The following is a 26,186-nucleotide window of genomic DNA, read 5'->3' on the forward strand; positions in this document are numbered from 1 at the left end:
CCTGGATCCTTGCCCATCCTGGCTAATAAAAGCAAGCCGGGAAGGGCTGGGCGATGGGCTCTGTGGGGTGGTGAATGCTTCCCTCTGTGAGGGAACATTCCCAGATCCGCTGAAAGAAGTGGTCATTAAACCGCTTCTTAAAAAACCATCTTTAGACCCGGCCAGTATGGCCAACTATCGCCCAGTCTCAAATCTTCCTTTCTTGGGCAAGGTGATTGAGCGCGTGGTTGCTGAACAACTCCAGGCACGCCTGGAGGATGCGGACCATTTGGATCCCTTCCAATCGGGATTCAGGCCTCATCATGGGACTGAAACTGCCTTGGTTGCACTGGTTGATGATCTCCGGCGAGCTAGGGACAAAGGTGAGAGTTGTTTCCTAGTTCTGCTGGATCTCTCAGCGGCCTTTGATACAATCGACCATAACATCCTTCTGGACCGTCTAGAGGGGCTGGGAGCTGGGGGCACTGTTATACAGTGGTTTCGCTCCTTCCTCCTGGGCCGTGTTCAGAAAGTGGTGGTGGGGGATGAGTGTTCACACCCCTGGGCCCTCACTTGTGGGGTGCCTCAAGGTTCCGTCCTCTCCCCCATGCTTTTTAACATCTATATGAAGCCGCTGGGAGAGATCATCAGGGGGTTTGGACTGGGTGTCCATCAATATGCAGATGATACCCAGCTCTACCTCTCTTTCAAATCAGAACCAGTGAAGGCGGTGAAGGTCCTGTGTGAGTGCCTGGAGGCGGTTGGAGGATGGATGGCGGCTAATGGATTGAGGTTGAATCCTGACAAGACAGAAGTACTGTTTTTGGGGGACAGGGGGCGGGCTGGTGTGGAGGACTCCCTGGTCCTGAATAGGGTAACTGTGCCCCTGAAGGACCAGGTGCGCAGCCTGGGAGTCATTTTGGACTCACAGCTGTCCATGGAGGCGCAGGTCAATTCTGTATCCAGGGCAGCTGTCTACCAACTCCACCTGGTACGCAGGCTGAGACCCTACCTGCCTGCGGACTGTCTCGCCAGAGTGGTGCATGCTCTAGTTATCTCCCGCTTGGACTACTGCAATGCGCTCTACGTGGGGCTACCTTTGAAGGTGACTCGGAAACTACAACTAATCCAGAATGCGGCAGCTAGACTGGTGACTGGGGGGGGCCGCCGAGACCACATAACACCGGTCTTGAAAGACCTACATTGGCTCCCAGTACGTTTCCGAGCACAATTCAAAGTGCTGGTGTTGACCTTTAAAGCCCTAAACGGCCTCGGCCCAGTATACCTGAAGGAGCGTCTCCACCCCCATCGTTCTGCCCGGACGCTGAGGTCCAGCGCCGAGGGCCTTCTGGCGGTTCCCTCATTGCGAGAAGCAAAGCTACAGGGAACCAGGTAGAGGGCCTTCTCGGTCGTGGCGCCTGCCCTGTGGAACGCCCTCCCATCAGATGTCAAAGCAATAAATAACTACCTGACATTCAGAAGACATCTTAAGGCAGCCCTGTTCAGGGAAGTTTTTAATCTGTGATATTTTAGTGTATTTTTGGTTTTTATGGAAGCCGCCCAGAGTGGCTGGGGAGACCCAGCCAGATGGGCGGGGTACAAATAATAAATTATTATTATTATTATTATTATTATTATTATTATTCAATTTTATTTGCCAATATCTATTGCCGTTAGGCTTAGCAACCTGGCTACATTTCAGCTTCTGAGATTACCTCTCCTTGTTGTTGTTGTTGTAGCGCTGCATTTTTTTAAGAGGTCTGGTGAGTGTCTGTCACACCCCAGTCATGTACATCGATGGGAATTGTTGCTTCTGAGAATCACTAAGGTAAGCAGTTATATGGCTGGTTGTATACTGAGCAATCCTAACCCCAGCTGGGTAGCACTGCAGTGTGGCAGATCAGGGTAACCATTGCCACAGGCATAACCATGCTCTGTTCTATGCCAGTCTGGGGATGACAAGTGGGGCCAGCTCATGATCCAGTGAACCCTGGGATGGCTCAGCTGCTCCCCCTTTCCACCCACAGAATTCCGTTTTGGGGATTTCTGCAAGCTGCTGCCAGTGGGAATCCCAGAAACGTTACCTCCACCTGTCTGCACTTTCAGCAGGCAGAACAGGGAGTTCCATGCCAGAGGAGTGACCCTGGCATCTCTAAGGGGATAGGTAGCTGGAATTCTTTTGGGCTGAGCAGAGAGACAGTCCTCTGCAATATGAACCGCTGGATTTGGAGTTTGGATTGCAGTCTTAGTTATTGTAAATACATTGTGATTGTCCCTAAGTAGAACAACAAAATAATTTACTGTTTTTCCAAGGCAAGAATCCTCTACTGATTCATTTTCTTTTCTAATCATAAAAATGCCCCCTCCCCCAAAACAAAATACTTGATACCAGTTCATACCATACAATTAGTATGCCTTTTCAATCCCTAAGAATAGGAACCAATAATCTAAACAACAGAGGAGAGTTCTAAATCTGCCTAAAACTACGGATTATTTCTGGATATTTTTTTTTTAATGAATAAAGGTAAAGGTAAAGGTACCCCTGCCCGTAGGGGCCAGTCTTGACAGACTCTGGGGTTGTGCGCCCATCTCACTTAAGAGGCCAGGGGCCAGCGCTGTCCGGAGACACTTCCGGGTCACGTGGCCAGCGTGACATCGCTGCTCTGGCGAGCCAGAGCCGCACACGGAAACGCCGTTTACCTTCCCGCTGGTAAGCGGTCCCTATTTATCTACTTGCACCCGGAGGTGCTTTCGAACTGCTAGGTTGGCAGGCGCTGGGACCGAGCAGCGGGAGCGCACCCCGCCGCAGGGATTCGAACCGCCGACCTTTCGATCGGCAAGCCCTAGGCGCTGAGGCTTTAACCCACAGCGCCACCTGCGTCTGTTTTAATGAATAGTTATCCTTTTAAAAGGAAAATGAAAAATGAAACACCACTCCAAACTCTTTGCTCTGAGCAAAGCATGATCTAGAGCCAACTGAAGAGAAATAACAAGGGCTTATAAAATTACCTGAGTCAAGAGACCAGGTTTCTCCTTCAGCTCGGGAGATGTGAGGAAGCTGACAATTTCTCCCAGAGTTTCTCCCTTCAGAAGAGTGTGCAGTAAGACAAAACCACCATCCTTCACTGTGGCCGCCATGTTGGAGAGCACCTCTGCTGGATTCTTGAAAGGGTTCAGTGCGCAGTTGCACACGAGGAGATCAGCATTTGCTAGATTTCCAGAAGGAGGGCTTGCAGGGTCCCACTGCTCAGTATAAACACCAAGTTCTTGCAAACGGCTCTCATTGGATGCCAATATTTCTGGGGTTCTGTCAGTGGCAGTGTAGTTCAGTTGAAGCATGGGCTGAGTGTTCAAGATGCTTGTGACGCGCGAGTATAAGTGCCCGTCTCCTGCCAGGGCCTGTAAACAAAAGGAGTAGCCATTAATGAAAAGCACTGTGTGTCATTAACACATGGAGAAAGCACACTCATGGAGAAAAGCTTTGCCTCTCTGCAGAGCTGCACCCCAGCTCACCTCGACTATCTTCATCTTGCGGCTGGTGATGTTCTCCAGTGCCACGTCCACACAGGTCTTCAGCTCAGCAAAATCCAGCAAGCCATTGAGGAGGGGGTCTTCTTGAAGATGCAGCTTCTCTCGAGTCACAACCTGTTCCAGCTCTGAGTAGAGGTTTCCATTCAGCTCCAGGCGACAGATCTCAGCAAGGATGTGCAGGAGGCCCTTCTGCTCAGGTTCCGTCTGTGCAGACGTCTTTATATTCTCTAGCCCTGGAATAGCCAACTTGACTCCATGCTTTGCTATCTTCTTCTGTAATTTCTGGATCAACTCTGTAGAGGAGAGAAGGAATATGAAAACAAAATTATTTATGTTGCTGGTGCTTTTGACTTTGCTAATATTTGTTCACAGGATGCATTTGACTTCCACGTTTGCCTAAAAAGGTAAAGGTAAAGGGACCCTGACCATTAGGTCCAGTCGTGGCCGACTCTGGGGTTGCGGCGCTCATCTCGCTTTACTGGTCGAGGGAGCCGGCGTACAGCTTCCGGGTCATATGGCCAGCATATGGCGAACCAGAGCAGCGCACGGAAATGCCGTTTACCTTCCCGCCAGAGCAGTACCTATTTATCTACTTGCACTGTGATGTGCTTTCAAACTGCTAGGTTGGCAGCAGCAGGGACCGAGCAACTGGAGCTCACCCCGTCGCGGGGATTCGAACCGCCGACCTTCTGATCGGCAAGTCTTAGGCTCTGTGGTTTAAGCCACAGCGCCACCCACGTCCCTTCCACGTATGCCTACCCGGACCCAAAGTTCATTTCCTAAGGGGCTTCTCCATACCTCCTTGCCAAAAGAGGAGGGGTGTCTACTTCATACCGGACGCATCAGAAAGCATAGTTATATAAGAATCTTCTCACCTTTGCAATGGTCAAAGCTGGAGTGAAGCTGGGCATTGGAGGACAAGCAGCCACTCTCCACATACGGCACAAAGCAAAATTTCTCCAGTGTGGGAGGGGTCTGCTCCTGCTGGCGCCGAGGAGCCACACTAGCGTGAAGACCAGCGATCTGGACAGCTCCTGCTGTGATGGTGTCAAAGCAGCGGTCCACAACAGCATCAAAAGCTACAAGGCAAGGCAAGAGTCAGCAGAAAGCATTAGAAAAGCAGTGAAAATGCAGTGCAGTCAGATGGAGAAGAATCTTTCAGAATTTTGTCTAAGAGAAAATCCAGCTGCTAACAGCTTTATGACTCCCATAAATCTATCTTACTGCTTTAAGGTAAAGGTAAAGGGACCCCTGACCATTAGGTCCAGTCGTGGCCGACTCTGGGGTTGCGGCGCTCATCTCGCTTTATTGGCCGAGGGAGCCAGCATACAGCTTCCTGGTCATGTGGCCAGCATGACTAAGCCGCTTCTGGCGAACTAGAGCAGCACACGGAAACACCGTTTACCTTCCCGCCAGAGTGGCACCTATTTATCTACTTGCACTTTGACATGCTTTCAAACTGCTAGGTGGGCAGGAGCAGGGACTGAGCAACGGGAGCTCACCATGTTGCGGGGATTCGAACCGCCGACCTTCTGATCGGCAAGTCCTAGGCTCTGTGGTTTAACCCACAGTGCCACCCACGTCCTTTCCATCTTACTGCTTTAAGTCGGCACAAATACTTTTGAATATTGTTGTCCATAAAGGAGCCCCTATCTTTAAAAAAAATGGGACTGCCCATTACCTTCAATCTCATCGTTGTATTTCTGTGCACGTTCTTGGTGTGACTTTGGATCAATGCAAACAGAGCGGATTCTGGTTGGCAAGCGCAGACTTCTTCCTGTTTCCCCCAAGATGATCAAATGCAGCAGGGTGTCAAGGAATGTCACCCAATTCCCGCTCCACAACACCTTCCCAACATTCCCTGGGGACAAGAAGCAATCTAATTAGCACTCAACAGCCACCGGCATGACAACAGCAGCACAAAGTGAGAAACTATTCACATCTCTGTCTTCTGTATCAACTGCACTGGCTATGCCCCCAAAGTCCTTGTGCTTTCCAAGCTAGCTAAGGGGAAGCAATGCCTAGACGGATCTCCAGTTTCTCAAAAGCTTGCCTAATTGAGAACATCTGTTATCAACATTTATGAATTAGAATTGACTTTCGTTTCATCATCAGTCACTGAGATGAAGAAGCTTCCAAAAAATGGAAGGGTGAACAAGGCTATCGATGGCTATTGGCTACAATGGCTATGTTCTAACTACACTTTTGGAGGCTGTACATTTCTCAACACCAGTTACTGGGAATCACAAGTATTCTTTTATTATCTATTTAGTTATAAAATTTCTATACTGCCCTTCATCCGAAGATCACAGGGCGCTTTACAATATGCAAGCACAAAAATACACACCATAATAACAAATGAAAAAAAAACAACCCACATCATCATCATCATTATGAATGCTGTTGCACTCAGTTCCCAGCTTTGGAGCTTTCCTACAAAACGACTGGTTGGCCACTGTGAGAACAGGATGCTGAACTAGATGAGCCATTGCTATGATTCAACAAGGGCCTTCCTACATTCAAAATGAATAGTAATAATCCTTAGCCCTATCTTTCAGTTAAGGTACATGGTCTTACCATTACTACTAGATTCCAAGAGTCCCTGGAATGTTGGCCCGTAATCATAACCACGCAGACGAAGCTCTTTGTAAATGTCCCCCTTGGTTAAACGGACGTCTGGGCATGTGTTTGGCTGGATCTCCAAATCAATTTGCTGGTTGCGAAAGTTATTCAGAGCGGTTTCTTCCAAAGGGCTTATTTTTCCTAGGAGACACAGTATGTAGAAGAAAGGGCAAGTGAATGGCGAGGCCAACACCCCTTTGATTTCTTCAGAGTACTTGTAGTGGGAGCAATTACTTACCACTCACAGCCAGATTTCCATTCCCAGACACTTCAAAACGCTGAGAAGCTGGCATGAGTCTCACCTCTAGCTGTGTTGCACCTGCAAGGTAGACAGAAATTGTCAGGATATTAGAGTTTAAACATAGCCTGCAGAAACAGACTATGTTAATTCCCAAAGCTGCAGAGACTTTAACTAGCCTCACCTTTCTTAGGTAGTATTGTTGCCTGGTGGATTGTAACATCTTCAAACATGACAGGTATTTCTTCCATGGAGGTCCCTAGAGATCTTGCCAGAGTGCGCCAGGCCAACACCAAGTAGCCAGTGGCTGGGTACAGAACCCTGCCATCAATGCAGTGACCCACCAAATAATTATCAGGTGATTCAGGATTCACATCTGTCAATGATGATAAAAAAATAATAATGAACAAAGCATATTTTTCAAACCTACATCTCTGGCCCAAGAAGATTCCAAAGCTGTTTCCCACAAGTTGCCAAAATCCAAGCACAAATGTTCCCACTTTCCCCACCACCACTATACAGTATAAGTTTCAGTGCTGCAAACATCTAAAAGAAAGCAGCTCTTTCCCCCATTCCCTAGTTTCCCATCATCAATTTAATTCTGCTAAAGCAACAGCAGCCTTTAGAAGCTTGTTTTACTTCAATTTCCACCATCCCTTACTCATTGGTCATATTGGCTGATAGATCTAGGAGCACAGCAATGTATGGAGGGCCACAGGTCCCCCACAGGTTCCTTTGGCCTCCCAAATAAAATATTTGAGGGGGCCACCCACCCCAGTTGATGGGCATCAACATTCAAATGTGAGCGATTCAATATTTTATTAAAGTTGGCACCCCTGCCCATCCCTGTGTCCCCAAGTGATACAAGGTGTATGGTGGTTCATACATTTCCCCTAGAGATAAATTCTGAAAATGCTATTTTGAGCATTTTAAGATGATCTGCTTTTGCAGAACAAAGTAGCTGGTACACACCAATATTGTAGACTGTTGCTGATCCAGAACCACCAGCGCCCGTTGGGAAGTCTTCAGCTTTCGGGATATCCCATGTCTGACTGTGGTCCCAGAGAATGTAAGGGGAGATAAGGGGAGTCCCCAAAGGTGCAGGATATTCAGCAGGTGGAAACAGATTGTTCGCAAGGACATTGATTCTAAGAACACACATAAACATGAATTTGTGAAGTTGCATGCAACAGTAAGAAGTTATAGTAACAATAGCAAATGGAAGGCAAACCAAGAGCTAGGAGCCAACATGGGACTAAGGACCCCCAACCACTATTTTCTGTGGTCCTGGTCTCTTCTAAAAATGTGCAATATTTTCTCCCTTCTCTACAAACAGCAAAACAGCCTATCGGAACACGGCAAGGAACTCAGGCATCAATGGAAGTTCTGGTTTCAGAGACACAGAGATTTATGTCGCTATAAAAGCTGGATCCTACATAAAGCTTTTGAAACAAATACACTAGGTTTTCAATTCACCTGAATGAAAGCAACCCCTGTCCATTTTGCTACTATGCTTGTGTCATAAATGGCCCTGCAGCACTTCTCCCCATGACATTCAACCCTGCTTTAAGGTAGCAACATAGCGGGGGGGGGGGGACTACTAACGGTATAATTCAATCTATTCCAAAAATGACTTCCACTTGCACAATGGGAATTTCATTGGCTCTTCATCTCTCTTCCAGAGGGTCCCCCAACCCTTGTCTGGATTTGAGTTTGAGGGTGTCCAAGGGCTGGAGGGAACAGGAAGTTTCCATTGGGCTCATAGAAGTCTCTTGTGCAAGCAGAGCTGCAGAGCTGGATATTGCCCGATGTTTCTCATTAGCTTTCACTCATCTCCTTACCCTGTAAGGTGGATTTTTCCAATATGTGTAAGGAAGAATTCCAGGTTGTTTTTATGTTCTTTCTTCATCAAGGGTAAAATGGTGCAGGTTGGCTTCAAAGCTCTTCTCAGGATTGCCTAGACAAGTGGAGTTCAAAATGTTATCAGAAAAGAAAAGAAATCACTGGCTTCCTTCTTCTAAAACAGACCATTAGCCGAGGTGGCCAAATGTTTTTCTGGCTCTACAAGAGAAAAATGTTGGCAACCCCAGAAGGAAATACCATTTTATATAACAATAATATTCTGCCTTCTGCAAATGGAAAGGACTTCTCCAATGGAGGTTCCTGCTGAACGTGGTGATTTTTGCTAATTACAGCCCTTGGCACCACCACCCACGCTGTTCCAAAACAGTTTTTGGAAGAATATAGGGGGAACAAGGAATCAATGGAAATCCTCTCCCTTCCACCTCACTTTAACCAGCAACAGTATCCTGTGAACAGAATTGGCTCAAGTAACTTGGAATCCTAGGCATTTCCTGGAAAAATCTACAGACACCCAGCACTCAGTGAAAGTAAAACACAAATCAAGTTTTTTTTTAAAAAACAACAACAACACTAGACTCCAGCAAACACTACTGGTATACATGCATAGTTTTACAGGCTGTGATTTACACTGTGAATCCATAGTAGAAAACCACAGACTAGACTAGAAAAACTGGAAAAGAAGTTATATGCAAAATAGCCAAGAGAGCAACAGAGCTTAATAACTGTTACACAATTATAGGTTACACAAACCAAACCTTTGCATTTACATTAGTACACTGAATCCCCTCCATAAATGAGCTATGGCTTCAAGGAACCTTAAGAGGCATCCCAAACAAATACATTTTGCCAAGACCCTTTTTTCCTTTTCAATCCTGCCACAAAATAAGACTTGTGCCTTGATCCAAACTACGTTTACATGGGATTTAGTTCTATTGGTGACAGCAGAACTAACGTCCAAGAAAAAAGGCTTAGGATTGCACTCCAAGCCTGCCATTTATAAGCTTAGTTACATGGGAGTGAGCCTCATTGTTGAACTCATATTCCAATAAAATCCCTCCATTAGCAGTCTCCCTTCACTAGAAGGATCTCAATCAGAAGACAAACAAAATAGCCTAGGCATGACTCTTGTGGGAGACATGTATTTAGAAGGACCACAATGGTGGACACTTGCTACCCATCTTTTCTCCAATGGCCCCAAGGAAATGGAAGGAGTGACTACAGCCCAGCCCTTCCACAGCAACATGGGCAGCTCTTGATGCAATGCTGGGAGTAGGCTCTTATGAAATTCTATATAGCTGCCTTGTGCTGTTTTCAGACAGAGGCATTGGGCAAATCAATGCCAACATCTCTATTCAGTAACAAACTGCTACTCCTTGTGCAAAAGCAGGGAGGAGGAACCTGTGGCCCTGCAGATGTTGCAGGACTAAAATCCCTGCTATCCCTTATTTAAAAGAAAACAAAACTACCAAAGGAGAATTCTTCTCTGACATCATATCAAAAAACACAAGTTACCAACGAACCAGAAGAACTACCGTAACAGCTATGCTAAGCTCAGGTAAATAGGACAGCCTTTACCTGGCGCTTTAAGACTATAACGTAGGCGAGAAAGGCTCACAACATTTTATTGCCCAAGGTGGAGCAGCAAACAGCCACAAGTCAAGGTGTACAGTACTGAAGGCCAGTGAAGTTATTTTGGCAACTGAACACCAAACGAACACATCTTCCCCTCCCTGGCAGTAAAAATACAAGAAGAACATTTTGCCCTTTCATGATCACCCCAATTTTGTTGCCTGAGGTTGCCACCTAACTGTGCCTAACAGTAGGGTGGGTCTTGACAGCAGGCCCACACGGATCTCTTTTGGGAAGGAGTCCTACACCTGAGGAACAATAACAAAAAAGACCCTATCTGTTGTCACCAATTCTTTCACTTCCTGCAAGAAGACAGAAAATACCTCTAATTTTGTCAAAAATTCATTGCTTACGTCTTTCAATGTAAGTTGCTCGGATACCTTGGTAATAAGTGACTAAGAAATCTTAATGGTAATGATAACAAATGTAAAGATCACAACCTAAGATGTTATTTCATTTATCCTCCCTGCCACTTTCTTCTCACACATTATATTCATCTATTTGCCGGATTCTGTTTTCTTCTCCTTGGTTTCTGGCGTATACACAGCAGTGAATGAATACACTTAAATTACCAGGTTCTTGAGGGAAAGCTGCATGGAAATTTAGGATAACTGATGAGGGATGGTGGTGGGAACCAGAGTGGAAAGCATTGTGGTCACTAGAAAAAGGAGAATCTTGTCCCCATGCCTCACCAGCTTCAGGCCATGAGTGAACCCCAAGGGTAATACCTGCAGAAGGGCATGTGGGGCAATCTCCACCACCACAGCATCTTCTGGAATATGTCTCAGGCCTTCCTGGAACAAGACTGGGCTGACAAGGTTATTCACATGGTACTCAGCAGAAGAGTTCTGAGCCAGATCACTTTGCCACTGAGATTCAGGGATGGAAGTGCTGATCCAGCGGGAGGAACGTGGCTTTGGACTGGGAATAACCTAGAAATAAAGAAAATGAGAAAAATTAGACAGGAGACGTAAGCAAAAAAAAAAATAAATCACACCATACAATGCATGTACAACCTTTCCGCCCCAGTGAGAAGCTATTTAGGAGCATTACCTTCTTCAGGGCACTAAGCAGCACTGGTGCGATGGACGCCATATAGTATGAGTGGAAAGCAACTCCTGCGCTGAGCACCTCTTTCGCAAATACACCTTCTGCTTTCAGCTTGGCTACAAATTTGGCCACAGAGTCCTTAGGAAAGCGAGAAAGAAATAGCATTGAACAGGTGTTACAGGGGCCTGGTACACTGCAATAAGCCTCTGCCTGTGAAGCAACCATCATTCTCCATAACTCGCTCGTACATGGCTTATCCGACATTCCTAAGTGTATATGCAATAATATCCACTATATAAACCCAAATCCCCCGAACACTGTGGAGCTCCAAGAACAAGAAATGGGCTGCAGCTGGAAGGAGGTGAGTTTTGCATTCTGACTGGGATTTACCGGCCAAATCTTTAGATTCAGGCTGCTAGCGTTAACTTTATTGCTAGCCTTCATTTTCAGATGCAAGTGATAGCATTTCCTCTGGTGAGTTTGCTTTCATTCTCAATTCAATTTGACATTATTTAATCAGGTGCCTCTTCTTGACCTCCTGAGGTTTGGCCTGGGGGGAAATTCCAGTGATGAGGACACGTCATTCGATATCCTAAACATGTAGCAATTTAAGTATTGGTTCATACTAAGTTCTCACCTGAGGCCCTGAAACAGTGACAGTGTCTTCAGAGTTGTGACAGGCAGGGACCACTCCGGCAGGGCACTTACGTTTACACTCCTCCCACGTCAGACCTGCAAAAGACAGATTGCTTTGGATGAGTTCAGCCCTCTTAGGAGTAGTCATGAAGGAAGTTGTTCCTAAGAGCAAGTGAGGCAAAACAACTCCCAATTTCCTAATGTCTTATTCCCCAGCTAGAACTAGACTGGACATTCTAGAACACATTCCTTACAACCATTTCAGCTGCATAATACTTAGGGATGGGCAAATATATCAATTTTCGTCTCTTTTAAAGGTAAAGGTAAAGGGACCCCTGACCATTAGGTGCAGTTGTGACCAACTCTGGGGTTGCGGCACGCATCTCACTTTATTGGCCGAGGGAGCCAGCGTACAGCTTCCAGGTCATGTGGCCAGCATGACTAAGCTGCTTCTGGCGAACCAGAGCAGCGCACGGAAACACCATTTACCTTCCCACCGGAGCAGTACCTATTTATCTACTTGCACTCTGAGGTGCTTTTGAACTGCTAGATTGGCAGGAGCAGGGACCAGGCAACGGGAGCTCACCCTGTCGCGGGGATTCGAACCGCTGACCCTCTGATTGGCAAGCCCTAGGCTCTGTGGTTTAGCCCACAGCGCCACCTGCGTCCCTCCTTAGTCTCTCTTAGTTTCTCATTTTTCCAATCATAAATTTGATTTTCCACCTCAGTTTGATTTTTTTTAAAGTCCTTATGAAAATTCATCAGCATTTTAGTGTTATTTTTTTCTTTAAAATTTTTTATTCCTCCGCAAAGCAATTCCCCCAAATATGTTATATGCATCTATATGCTCACTTAACCCTAGTATAAATATTTTTAAAAACACATACATTTAAGAGAAGTGTGAGTTTCAAAGGAAGGGTAAGTTTTGGTTCAGAAATGGTTTTAGAAATTGTGATTGAGGTAAGTTCATCTGTAAGTGTGAACTGAATCCCTCATCACATTAGAGGAATTATGAGGACCAGGAATGATATTTTATATTATTTAAAATATTTACAGCCTGCCTTTCATTGCAATGTGGCACCATGGCAGGGTACAATAAAGTAAGGTAAAGGTACCCCTGCTCGTACGGGCCAGTCTTGCCAGACTCTGGGGTTGTGCACCCATCTCACTTAAGAGGCCGGGGGCCAGTGCTGTCCGGAGACACTTCCGGGTCACGTGGCCAGCGTGACATCGCTGCTCTGGCGAGCCAGAGCCGCACACGGAAACGCCGTTTACCTTCCCGCTGGTAAGCGGTCCCTATTTATCTACTTGCACCCGGAGGTGCTTTCGAACTGCTAGGTTGGCAGGCGCTGGGACCGAGCAGCGGGAGCGCACCCCGCCGCAGGGATTCGAACCGCCGACCTTTCGATCGGCAAGCCCTAGGCGCTGAGGCTTTAACCCACAGCGCCACCTGCGTCCCACAAGGCAGGGTACAATAGTATAAATTAAAACCAATAACTACAATTATAAAACATAACAGATAAAATATATAGTAAAAAAACTACAGCAGAAACACCAGTACCAGTATGGTTTAAAAACAACAACAACAACGGGCAGCTAACCCACCCCACCCCCTATAAAGACCTGCTTGAATTGATGGGTTTTCAGTAAGTGCCAGAAACTCCTAAATGTTGGCACCAATCCTATTTCACAAGGGACGGATTAATACCATAGTTGGGGTGCCACCACAAAACAAGTCCTCTCCCTGGTTGCCACATACTAGATTTAACTTAGATGTGGAACAACCAACGACAGAATCAGCTGCTGATCTCAACACACACATAGGTTCTTATGAAAGGATGTTTCTTCAGACAGCTAGATTGAATGTTGCCCAAATCTCACATCCTAATCCATAAACAAGTAGGTGTGCAGTGCAATGCTATGCATGTTCACTCAGAAGTAAAAGGTAAAGGTAAAGGTACCCCTGCCCGTACGGGCCAGTCTTGCCAGACTCTGGGGTTGTGCACCCATCTCACTTAAGAGGCCAGGGGCCAGCGCTGTCCGGAGACACTTCCGGGTCACGTGGCCAGCGTGACATCGCTGCTCTACTGAGTCATAACTAAACGTGCACAGAATTACAGCTACATAAAGCACAATAATACTCAGAGGTTAGATGCTTAGAAATCAAGCTAATCTAGCAAAAGATCAAACCAACCATATGTTGGGTTGTACCCACAGCAGTGGGAGGTCCAGTCACAAACCTTTCCCCTTTGCAGTTAATACATTTCCAAAGCTACACAAAGCAAACTGAAACCAATATGCAATATCAGTATAAAAACCTGCTGCATCCCCTCAAGGGCTCATAAACTGACCAACCTAGCAATCACTGCTGTCTGTATATGTAACAATATTTATCTGTAACTGAGCCTCTGAGGCTTAGGCATCAACACTTACCCTGTAGAACCTCACTAATTCCTTAGTGATGGAGCTACCACTATCCTAATGGGTAAGGCTGATAGGAGCTGTAGTCCAGCAACATCAGGCAGGCATCATTTTGGCTACCCATGCAGATTATGGTCTGATTGATGCACATACATTGTCCTTTTTATAAAACCTTTTGAGTGCAGGCTTCAATGAGATCTTGTTAAGGAGCTTCCTAAACTATAGCAGATTTAATATAATCCTGTCTCTCAATCGCCCTCATAACAGTCTCTTCTAGGTCTATCTCTTACCAATTTTAAAATGAATACTTTATAAAGGAAATGTTCCATAGGGTATTTTGTTGAAATGTAGCTTTACTAGAGAGTCGTAATACTACCTTGTACTATGCATTAGGATAGTTTATAGTTATTGTCTACCATTTAGATAGTATAAAGAAGATGAATTGTTACGAGACAATTTTGTGACGCTTGAATTTCCTGTTTAAAAAAAATGCTCTTATCTGATTTTACAGTGTGCAATACCAACAGCACCTTGCTAATCCTAAAGAAACTATGTAAGTAGGTGTCGGTACCAATCTGAAAAGAAAGGACCTTTGGGGCTGGCAGTAGCTCAGAAGTAGGGCAGCTGTTTTGCACGCAGAAGATTCCAGAAGATCAAAGACATCGCCAGGTAGGGATGAGAGAGAACCCTGACTGAAACCTTGGAGACTGAAACCTGCCAGTCCATATAGACATTACTAAGCTAGATGGACCAATTGTCTGACTCCTTATAAGCCAAGTGACTTATAATCAACCAGTTGTACATAACCAATTGTCAGACATATTATATATGCTCTGATGAATGCTTGCTTGCCTGCTTTTAAGCATCACAAAACCGGTCTACAGAATGTCCACTTGGAGGCCGATTAACGGCATGTAACAGCAACAAACCTCAATCCATAAAAACTCTGATATTTTTCTGAATTTTATCAAATATTGCCCAGGGTAAATAAATCCAGCCTCTTTAAACCTGCCCCATACTGCATTAAGGCAACTAGATGAGAACAGTTCTGTGAAGTGAAGGTAAGATTAAAACAGATCATCTGACAAATAAATAATAGAGCACATCTAGTTACCTACCAACAGCAGCCATGCCTCCTGGTGGTAGCTTGGCCTCTTTGATGCATCGGCCCCTCCAATAGGCAGCAAGAACAGCTTCTTCGTGACTTAAGGAGTTATCTGCATAGCCACAGGCTAGCTCCCCAACCGAGTGACCAACAATTCCGTCAGGCTGCAAACCCATGGCCTTTAAAAGATCGATCTGTGCAATCTGGAGATTAGAAAATGGGCAGCAGTCTTTTATTTATGCCTTTGTGTGGAGTTCTCGCATGCCGCTTTCTATCAGTCAAGGCGGTCTCAAAGTGGTTTTTACATAAAAACAAGCAATGTGATTTGCAGAACTCATCTAATACAATTAAAAGCAACAGTAAAAAAGGACAATAAATGTTAAAATACAAAAATGGGGGGAGAGGAAGATGACAGGCTGAAAAAAATGACTCTAAACATGGCCTTTGAAATCCTGGGAAATGAGGGGAGTTTTTACCATGTGCTGGAAGCCCCTCAGTGCCATAGCCATACAAAATTCCTTTTCACTCCTCCTCTACTGCCTTCTTCATTCCGCAACAGCACAATGCTTATGGGTCTGCTGAATAACTTATCCTATTCCTACACTTGCGGAAATCTTGCTTATCAGTTGCTTTATGCAATCCACAGTCACATTCTCTTGCATCTCCTAGTAGGCCCACACACACTGCTCATTCACCTCCTCTTTGCCCTTATGCTGCCCTCTACCTACTCCTCAGCGGGAGCCAAGCAGGCTCAAAATGTAGAACAGCGTATGCAATCTTACCTTGGGGAGTTTGCCATATGATACATGAATCTTTTATTTGTTAATTATTACATTTATATCCCACCTTTCCTCCAAGGAGCTCTAGAGGCCTACAGTGTTTCTCCCCCTTACCATTTTATCCTCACAACAACCTGCTTAGGCCGAGGGAGAATGAGTGGCCCAACATCACCCAGTGGGCTTCATGGCTGGGTAAGGATTCCAGGCCCAAATCTAATACTCTACTCACTACAAAACATTGTTCCCTGGAAACAGGAAATGCCTAATAGCATTGATCCTTAACTCGCATTTCTTTATTTTTTAAAAAATCACATCTAGTGATTTTTCCTCCTCCCACCCGGCTTATTGAATGCCTGCTGTCAAAAAGGCATCTGTTGTTTTCCCTAGCTCTTTAGGAAAGTGCTGTTACGTGTACACAAAGATCCCATCACTAAATGTACTCAACAGAAACATCCCCCTATTGTCACACTCAAATCCGGACACCCACTTAGCAAGACTCTGAGCTAACATCAAAACTTTTGTCTCTATGTGCCAACCTGCAGAATAATGGCAGCAGATAGTATGCCTATGCAGGTGCAAGCAATCAGCATGGAGGCGTTGTAAAGGCTCACATCCTCACTCGGCCACCTTAAAAGGGCTAAGGACAGGACAGCTCAGATGGTGAAATGGGAGTGTTCAGAAATGCTCCTCTTTCCATTTTGCTTCCTCTACAGTGCCAGAATAAAAGCAAAGCCTTTCGCATGGAAACTGGAGCCAGTTGCCAGTGATCCCGGGCTGAAAAGTGGGTTGCAAAGATGACTGTCTACATGATGTACATCACTAGAACTGATGAGGAAAACAGTGAGCCATCAGAAGAGTCCCTTTTCATGGGAGGCCCAAAGCAAAGGGAGAGACCTTCCTTCTTACCTGAATAGCAGCAAGTCCAACGAAAGCATTGACAGTATCGTTAAAAGTGTTCTCATCCGTGCTCTGGAGTAGATCGGAAACCTTCAGGCCCGTGTCTTTCAGAGCCTCATCTGAACGCAAGATGGATTGCCGGAAGAGATCGAGCTGCATCAGGCTAAGCCCCATTCCTTTCCACTGGGTGCCCATGCCTATGGGATGGAACAAGCCGAGGAGTACCTTTTAGCGCTGATGGGTATGTGAAGAGCACGAGGATGTGACATTTTATTTTGACATTGTGAGTGGTGCTTCAGATGTAAAAGGTATGAAACCCTTCAAGCCAGGGCTTTTTTTTTTCAGCTGGAACTCAGTTCCAGCACCTCTCAGGTGGGCACCTTTGCCATTATAAGAGAACAACAGAGGTGTTCATGGTGAGTTCTCTCACCTCTTTTTCTAGAAAAACAGCACTGCTTCTAGCTAGCTAGAAGCATCATTTCATACTACCGGTGTGTGTAGCTGCCTTTTACTGCCATTGGTTTATCTAGCTCAGTGTTGTTCATATCAACAAGGCTTCAGACAGGGAACATTCACAGCCATACTTGGGAGATCCTGGAGATCTGAACCTGGAACCCTCTGCATGCGAAGCGGATGCTCTGCCACTGAGCAGCAGCGCTTTCCTAAATCTCTCTCTCTTTCTGTGTGTGTGTGTCTGTGCCTCCTATAATCGGTGTGAGCTACTCAGCTTTATGAATGTATTAAATAAATCATAAGGCTATTTGGACGCAGGTGGCGCTGTGGGTTAAAGCCTCAGTGCCTAGGGCTTGCCGATCGAAAGGTCGGCGGTTCGAATCCCTGCGGTGGGGTGCGCTCCCGCTGCTCGGTCCCAGCGCCTGCCAACCTAGCAGTTCGAAAGCACCTCCGGGTGCAAGTAGATAAATAGGGACCGCTTACCAGCGGGAAGGTAAACGGCGTTTCCGTGTGCGGCTCTGGCTCGCCAGAGCAGCGTTGTCACGCTGGCCACGTGACCCGGAAGTGTCTCCGGACAGCGCTGGCCCCTGGCCTCTTAAGTGAGATGGGCGCACAACCCCAGAGTCTGTCAAGACTGGCCCGTACGGGCAGGGGTACCTTTACCTTTTTAAGGCTATTTGGCACGACATAAAGCTTTGCAAAATTAGAAATCTAGGCTCAAACAAAAGGAGAGTGCATGTGTGATTAGTATGCAATTTACCTGAGCAGATGTACCACAGGGGCCGCCCTGAGGACTGAGCATTCTGAACCTCCTTCACATCGCTCTCGCTGCCAATCAAGGTGTAGCCCCTATAAGGCATGGATGACACAGGTATCCCAGAGATATCATTGAGCATGCTCAGAAGTGCTGTGTGTTGCTGCAGATTTCTGCTCTGTTCTATTAACGTTTCTACTGCTTCTTGAGTCCTTCCACAAAACTGCACCAATCGTGGCAAATTATGAGTCTCTGGGGAGGAAGATGTCTTCTCGTTGGGCCTCAGAATGACATGGGCATTTGAGCCTCCAAAGCCAAAGGAATTGATACCACAAAGGTGACCTTTTGTGGGGGTTGGTTTAGTAACGACTTGTATACGACCATCTTGTAAGGCAGGAATATCTGGATTTGGGGTGTTGTAGTGAATGTTGGGTGCCCACAGACCATGCTCTAAAGAGAGAACCACCTGAGAAATAGAGAACATAACAGTGCAGGCTAAGAACATTTTTCAATATTTTGCATAGTTTGGGATAGAAACCTGAGATCCTCAGAAATCAAATTTTACATTAGAAGATAATCATTGCAGTTCAATCTACTAATATATAAACAGGACATGTATCCTCACTTAGCACCTTTTATTGTGTCATATCTAATTATCAGACTAATCAATTCTTCAGAAGTTGGCAGGTCAGAATTATCTTCTACTGAGAATTTAAGGCTCAGAATGGTGAAGCAACTTGATAAATGCCTTGAAGCAAGTCAGAATGCTTGTCCAGAACCTGTTTCTCAAATTGTAGCTCCCACTCATCTAATCCCTAAATTTTGCTGTATCATACACTGTGACATATTAATTATAGTTGACTGATTAGTGGTACTGGAGCTATGATCCTATCTGCTATGACTATTCCACACATTTTGCTTTCTCACCATCCAGCTATTCTTTCCCACTTTTCACAGGTTCTGCTCCTCTTCCTTTTAAAATGTGTGCTTTCTGACTGGCTCAGAACTGTACACACTGGTGGAAGCAAACGTGTTGATCAGGGATGCTGAAATGATGGGTGTCATGGGGCAAGTGTATTGTGAAAGAAATGCTGCTGCAAACAAAATCCACAGAGCTTCTGTGAAACAAAGCCATTGTGGTTTTGCACTGCAATGAGTCAAGGCTTTAGGTTTCAGAGACTGGCTATGCACACTTCATTGGGAATAAGCCCCATGTACTCAATGGAACTCACTCACAAGCAGATATGCAGAGGACTGCACTATTCGTGCCATCATTATTTTGCATAGCAATGAATGCACCACCAAGGCACATTTTCCTTTGACAGATGAATAAATATGACAGAAAATGGACAATTTATTTGCTGAGGCAAGCAAATGTTCTTGAGGTCACAAATCTCCAGTGCAGCTGTTGCTTCCTATATCTGTCCCAGCTGCACTGAACCCTACAGCCACAAACACCATACAAAGCCAAGGGAAGACTCTTCAAGACATCTTTCCCTTCTGTCTTTCCCCCTCCCTCCCCCCTTCTCTTCCCTCTGCTCACCACTTTATCACTCTCCTTTCATCCCAAGGGACCAAGTTGCGCAGCTCTACCTCAGTGCATTGGTTTGGTTACAACAGGCATCCCCAAACTCGGCCCTGTTTTGGGGCTACAACTCCCATCATCCCTAGCTAACAGGACCAGTGGTCAAGGATGATGGGAGTTGTAGTCTCAAAACATCTGGAGGGCCGAGTTTGGGGATGCCTGAGTTACAACAAGGCCCGCTCACTTCTAGCCTTTGAAGCGCCTAGCCATCATAAATATTAAAAATAATGACACACGGAAACAAAATAAGGTAGCCAAACCTTCCCCCAAAGAGTAAGTAGTTTGTTTACATAACCAGCTGATCTAAGAGGACTTGTTTGTTGTGGTCTAACCAGAACCAAAATATTTTTATTAATATTTATGGACATTTTAACTTTTCAATATGACAAAATCCAGATCAGTTACAGCAGCAAAAAGATCTTTTAGCAAATCACATCTCTTATTTACTTAAATCTGCAACTCAGAGTGTGTGTCACATTTTGGTCTGATGCCCATAAAAACAAGTTGTGAAACTTGGCATTTGATAATGCCAAAAGATTAACACTTAACTACATCTGAGACCCTCCCCCCCTTGAACTTGAGGTCCATGCCAAGTGACCTTCTTACTTTCCCCTCCCCCACATGATTTGCCCTAATTACAACGGATAAATCTGAAGTCCCCCAACAGATTTTGATTCAACATCTCTCTCTCTCTTTCTCCTGCCCAACACAAACAAATGGACATCAACTTTTCTTTTCTTTTTACCTTTGCTAAAGCAGCAAGACCAGAAGCAGGTTCTGGGTGACCCATGTTAGATTTAGTTGATCCAACCAACAGCGGTGGTCGATCTGATTGGCAAAAGACGTTGACGATGCCGTTCACTTCCTGAGGATCTCCAACCTAGTAACGGAGAAAGCCAGGAAGTTAGGAGGAGTTACTGGGTAGATTTCAAGTCTGATTTTTTTCTGAACAGCTGTGTATGCAGGTGTATAACTAAATGTGGGGAAAGGAATACAATGCCCGCTGCCGCTGCTACGGTGGCAGTAATGGCTGAGGCATTCTCATTAGAGTCCAGATCTGCCACTGCCTTGGCAGCCCCCAACACCACCTGTACAGCACCCTGTTGGTAAACGGAGGTGCTGCTGGTCTCCTCCCCACCCTTGTTCCTGATGTAGATCTTCACTCATCTCTTCTTCCCTGGAATGAGAGGGGCGAACGCCATTTTGCAATTCGCCCTCAGGGGCCAAAATGTCTTGGCCAGGCCTCCCCACACATGTTCACATGGAGGAATTTAACACTGTGAAACCAGGGTGCAAACCCCAACGTTTCTGAAATATATTGAGAGGAATCGTGGAGTGAGTGGAGATGAGAGGAGGTAACCTATTAGATCCAGTGATAGCGTCAAATGGGAACTGCCGATCTATGAAAGCAAAGCATCAAATGGGAAATCTAATTGCTCTCAAACCAACTACAATAAATAATATAGAACTAAAAAGAAACTAGCGTTGAATGAAAGAAAAGAGAGACAGAACAGGGGACATGGAGAGAGGGCAAACCTTGGTGCCTGTGCCATGAGCTTCTATGTATTCCACTTCCTCAGGCTTAACCCCAGACTCCCTGTACAGGGAACTGACCAACTGCTGCTGCATCCATCCAGAGGGGAACGTTACACCTGAAGCAAAAAGAATGGTCAATTTCTGGATTCATACAAGGAAATTATCCATATGTCTTCCTTTAGGTTGTGAACTAAATCTTGCTTTGGCAGAATTTGCCTCTAAGTGCAGCATGTGCTGAATGAAGTGGTCAGAGGCCTAGTGGGCGGGTCGAGGGAGACCATTTCACCAGGCACAGTTTTTTCAAGGGCATGTTTTGCTTCTTAGACTGCCCCTGCCAGTCCCACGCTGCTTTGCAAATCTGATCCCACATCCCAGACTTGCGAAGCAGGGCATCAGGAGGACACAACAGGCATGTGCCCGTCCAATCCAGTGGCTTAACCCCACTCGGCAAACTGCTCTTGTCTGTGAGCTTTGATTCAGGAAGTTTCTCAGTTCGATCAGGGAATAAGGCTCTCCTAAGGTGCTTTGAACAAAGCACCACCTAGCTGCTATGTATTTTGAGGAGGATGCCACAAATTTCACATTGAGCATCCAACACTGTAAACTGCAAAGGCTACTTTCAGAAGCACCTTCCCCACCCCATCACCGCTAACACCCAAGAGAGCTGTGCTTTCCATATGCTCCCTAGATGACACATGACTATACCGCATTCCAAAATTTAAGGAAAGGCAGACCCAGTCACTGGGACGCACCTTCGTTTTTCACAACAAAGGATATGGATTCATTCAGCTTTAAGTCAGAGACGCTGTCTCTTTAATGGATTGCTTGGGTCTAAGCTGAAGCACTCTGCTACAGAAGCCCACATGGGATGAAGAGGGACGTATTATCAGTGGCGTAGCGTGGGGGGTGCAGGGGGGGCCGGCCGCACCGGGCGCAACATCTGGGGGTTAGGGTTAGGGGGCGCAAATCCACGGGTTAGGGGGCGTAAATCCATGGGTTAGGGGGCGCAAATCACTTGCCTTGCCCCGGGTGCTGACAACCCACGCTACGCCACTGCGTATTATAAGTGAGCTCGCAGCATGTGCCTTGGCCACATAGTAAGACCGGCTTTCCCAAGGAAATGGACAGATATGCGTGCCAGCAAACTGAATGCTGCTCAGCCTTCAGCCTTGCCCTTCCCTCCACACTTCAGGCACGCTATCTAGCCTTCCATATTTTTAACTGAATATCTGGGCATTTACACCAACTTTTGTTGTTGCTTCTCAAAAAGGATGTTGTTGGGGTTTTTTTTTTTAATGGAAAATGGCTTGGTGGGGAGGGGGAAGAGGAGATAAGCACCATGATGCACCATCAGATCCTAGAGAAGGGCAAGAACTGCATGCCAGAGCGCATGCAATTCCTGGCATCTCTAGGGAAAACCTCTTTCTGAAACCCTAGAGAGCTGCTGCCGGTCAGTGTTGACAGTACTGAGCTACATGGACCAATGGTCTGACTTTGTATAAGCCAGCTTCCTATGTTCCTAATCGCAAAAAAAAAAAACAGTTAGCACCCAAACTGAACAAGGCGAGACTATTCCTAACCCAACTCCACTGGGTTACATTCCATCGTCTACCAGGATGCATCTTAGAATGTCGCAAGCTCCAGATATTAATTTTAAAGAAATCTTACCTTGCTCCTTAAATCCATCGGTATTACACCCAGCATTGACTATGGTAGCGTAAACCCGTTTGGCTAGGGACTTCTTGGTCAGGAAAACAACTACAGCAGCTTCTGATCGGCAGTATCCATTCCCTGCAGAAATCCAGAGCCATGAGAAGCACCATCACCACCCCACATGTAATCCACTTTAGATAGTTGGGTTTCTAGCCATATTTTCTCAAGGTTGCTGAGCAAGCAAAACACAAAAGCCAGCATCAAATAGCCCTTATTCATATTTAAAATGGCTGGGCACTCAAATATCCCTCAATCTACTTATTTTGAGAAAAGGCATCAAGACAAAGCAGATTTTTTTTATTATATTAGATTTATATAGCACCCTTCATCATGAGATCTCAGGGCGGTTCACAGAATATAGTAGCGTTACACAAGGCACATGCGTTTATCCTGATTTGTTTGCAGGGAGATCAGACAGTGTTGCCTATTTGATAAGAACTCACTCCCATTTGACCGTGTGGAAGTTAGGTGACGTTGCATCAAAATAAGTGTTGTTATTCCTCACTTTCCAGAACACTTTCTTTATCATACAAAAATCTGATCTTTTGGGGAAGCAGGTTGTGCAATATAATTGTGCAACCTGAATTAGCCAGTATGTGACTGAATTCCACCTGAAAACGATAACAATCTGGAAGTGCCCAGAGAAGAAGTGGAAGGAAGGAAGTCCTATATCTTGTTTGTTTAGTTTTTAAGTATTTCATTTCAAGGTATTTAAAAACCACTTAATATTTTAAAAACTCCTGTGAGAACTACTTATAAAGCTCGTAATAGCTTTACTGATTACATCTCATTATAATGCTCTGTTCAAATAAATTTGAGCACTTGAACTACTTGAATCAATAAGGTTAGCAGAAGAAAACAAATTAAACAAATCATTGTCATATAAAATGCGGTAGTTTTAACAGTCTGTCTGTGTCTCACACTTTTCCTAGTAGTTCTTCTAAAGTAACTGTACTTCTGTTATTCATATAGATAGCTAGTGATATATTTATTCCAGTATTGTTTATTATTTTATGTGGATTTGAGGTATTTCCCCTGAAGTATTCTAACAAGCAGATTAAATGATTTAGAGAAAGTATCGCGGGTGTTAAACCACAGAGCTTAGGACTTGCCGATCAGAAGGTTGGCGGTTTGAATCCCCGTGACGGGGTGAGCTCCTGTTGCTCGGTCCCTGCTCCTGCCAACCTAGCAGTTCGAAAGCACGTCAAAGTGCAAGTAGATAAATAGGTACGGCTCCGGCGGGAAGGTAAACGGCGTTTCCGTGCACTGCTCTGGTTCGCCAGAAACAGCTTAGTCATGCTGGCCACATGACCCGGAAGCTGTACGCCAGCTCCCTCGGCCAATAAAGCGAGATGAGCGCCGCAACCCCAGAGTTGGCCACGATTGGACCTTATGGTCAGGGGTCCCTTTACCTTTATCATCCAATTAAGTTATAGATAAGATCTTCCCCAGCCAGTCAGTAAAAAAAAAGGCCCATGTGTGTATTTATAATTTTCTAGCTAGTTAAAAGTCTTCCCACACACAGATAGCGAAGAACCTGTTTTACTTAACTGCAACGTTCAAACTAGTGCAAGATACCAATGATACATAACTTTGAAGATACTTTCATTTGAAAAGGAAAAAGAACAAGGTTGAGGTTACCTCACATTTCCTTGTTTCCTCTCAGACCTGCCTAGTATTATGTATTCATAATTTGGTTCCATTTTGCTGTGTTTTGTATGACATCACCCTCTAAGCTTCCCAGAAGTTATTTATTTATATCTACCTAGTTTCTTATTAAAGAGCCAATCTTTTGGGAAAAGAACAGACTATTATTCTAAAATACTCCTGTACTTTGAGAACAAGCTGCCTTCCATGCCTACTTGGTTCGGTTCAAGCTTGGTTTGTCTACGACCCACAAAGAAGCTCTTAGACAAAACAAAGCAATTAAAAGCAATTCATTATTGCAGAATAGCCTTGAAAGAACAGTGATGCCTTCTCTGTCTTTTCTGGGGACCAGTTAAACAGAAAGCTTATAAAAACAGAGAATGAAGAAAGCAAAAACCAAACGGTTTAGCTACTGGAGGAGAACAAGCCATGCAACTGAACACTGCTGTTGTCAGTTCCGATATTTGTTATCCTGAGAAGAGCTGCGACTTCTTAATTTACCAAGAGAAGACCAAGATTTACACTCCCTCAAAAATGGGAGTGCTGCTGACTGCTTCCAAAACATGGCCGAATATAAAAACAAACCCCTTACCTGAAGCATCAAAGGATTTGCAGGCACCCTCAGGACTAAGCATGCCAAGCTTCATGAACTGCACAGAAGTGTTGGGCTTCAGTACGAGATTGACTCCGCCTACAAGGGCTGAGTCGCATTGTCCACTGCGGATTGCTTTGTAAGCACTGTCCAGAGCAACGAGGCCAGAGGAACACGCTGTGTCGATGGACATACTTGGTCCTTTGGGAACGAAAACCATGAAAGAAAGAAGACAACAAGCCACCATCAGTTGTTTTGCCTTTTCAGCTTTCTTAAGGCCATAGTTTCTGTTCTTTTGGGGAACAAAACCTTTAAGATGTGATAACACGAGAGGCTTCTGTTTACAGAGAGGAAAGTTAACTATGGTGGCACATTAATTCCAGCCCTGGTTTGACCCACACATGCCGAATCATAAAGAGTTTCAATTCATTTGTCAAGTGCTGTGATTCTAAACAATGCCATAGTAATTCACCCATCAGAATTTGCAAAACATCCATCAAGAATATACACTCTTTGTACTAGAGATTTCTGCAGCATTGTTATGGATCCTGTTCACCTACATCACAAACTTTCCTGCATCTTCCCCTGTCTGACCAAACATCTGCCCTGCCATGAGATAATCAGTCCATTGGCCCTCCATAGATGCAAACTTACCTTTGAAATCAAAGAAGTATGAAATTCTGTTGGCAAACATAGCACGTTGACAGCCAGTCATACTGTACCCCAGCAACTGTTCAGGGTCTACGCTAAATGCTTCACCAGCTTCTGACCCACTCACACCAATCCACACTCCTGTGTCCGTGCCCCGAATGGAAGCTGGATTAATTCCTAAAAGGGAAGAAGTCCGCCAAATGAAAGAAAATATTAGAAATATAATAATAAATATCACTGAATATTTGGAGGTGAGAAATGAAAAGCAGGGTGTGGAATGGTCAAAGAACTGATGAGGTCACTTGAAACATTTGGCACTCAAGTGCTTGGTCCATGAACCAAAGGGTTGGGGCGGGGAGGAAACACAACCCAGGACACAGAAGTAGGGACAAGAAGCGGGAGAAAGGCAGTTTATGAAAGATCTTAACTATTATTGCTTGTAAGGAAAAGTGTGTATGATCACAGAACTCAGGTAACCATGGAATTCAGTCACATGATCCCTAAA

The 26,186-nt window shown here is 45.2% G+C and overlaps 1 protein-coding gene across 1 annotated transcript in view; it reads right to left on the reverse strand.

Moving 5' to 3' along the window:
• FASN (fatty acid synthase) overlaps positions 1-26,186 on the reverse strand; it is a 64,054-nt gene that overhangs the window by 22,330 nt on the left and 15,538 nt on the right. Inside the window, exons 4-23 of the mRNA XM_079967353.1 lie at positions 25,685-25,858; positions 25,031-25,231; positions 22,747-22,869; positions 21,079-21,194; positions 20,288-20,422; positions 17,964-18,423; positions 16,760-16,947; positions 15,088-15,277; positions 11,550-11,644; positions 10,916-11,050; positions 10,591-10,794; positions 8,212-8,327; positions 7,343-7,518; positions 6,555-6,746; positions 6,371-6,451; positions 6,088-6,273; positions 5,192-5,371; positions 4,386-4,589; positions 3,493-3,803; positions 2,989-3,378 (exon numbers count right to left, since the gene is read on the reverse strand). Of these exons, the coding sequence (XP_079823479.1) occupies positions 2,989-3,378; positions 3,493-3,803; positions 4,386-4,589; positions 5,192-5,371; positions 6,088-6,273; positions 6,371-6,451; positions 6,555-6,746; positions 7,343-7,518; positions 8,212-8,327; positions 10,591-10,794; positions 10,916-11,050; positions 11,550-11,644; positions 15,088-15,277; positions 16,760-16,947; positions 17,964-18,423; positions 20,288-20,422; positions 21,079-21,194; positions 22,747-22,869; positions 25,031-25,231; positions 25,685-25,858 (3,857 nt within the window). The remainder of the gene's footprint in view (positions 1-2,988; positions 3,379-3,492; positions 3,804-4,385; positions 4,590-5,191; positions 5,372-6,087; positions 6,274-6,370; positions 6,452-6,554; positions 6,747-7,342; positions 7,519-8,211; positions 8,328-10,590; positions 10,795-10,915; positions 11,051-11,549; positions 11,645-15,087; positions 15,278-16,759; positions 16,948-17,963; positions 18,424-20,287; positions 20,423-21,078; positions 21,195-22,746; positions 22,870-25,030; positions 25,232-25,684; positions 25,859-26,186) is intronic.

This window comes from Podarcis cretensis (genome assembly GCF_951804945.1).
Source record: "Podarcis cretensis genome assembly, chromosome: 2".
NCBI lineage: Eukaryota > Metazoa > Chordata > Lepidosauria > Squamata > Lacertidae > Podarcis > Podarcis cretensis.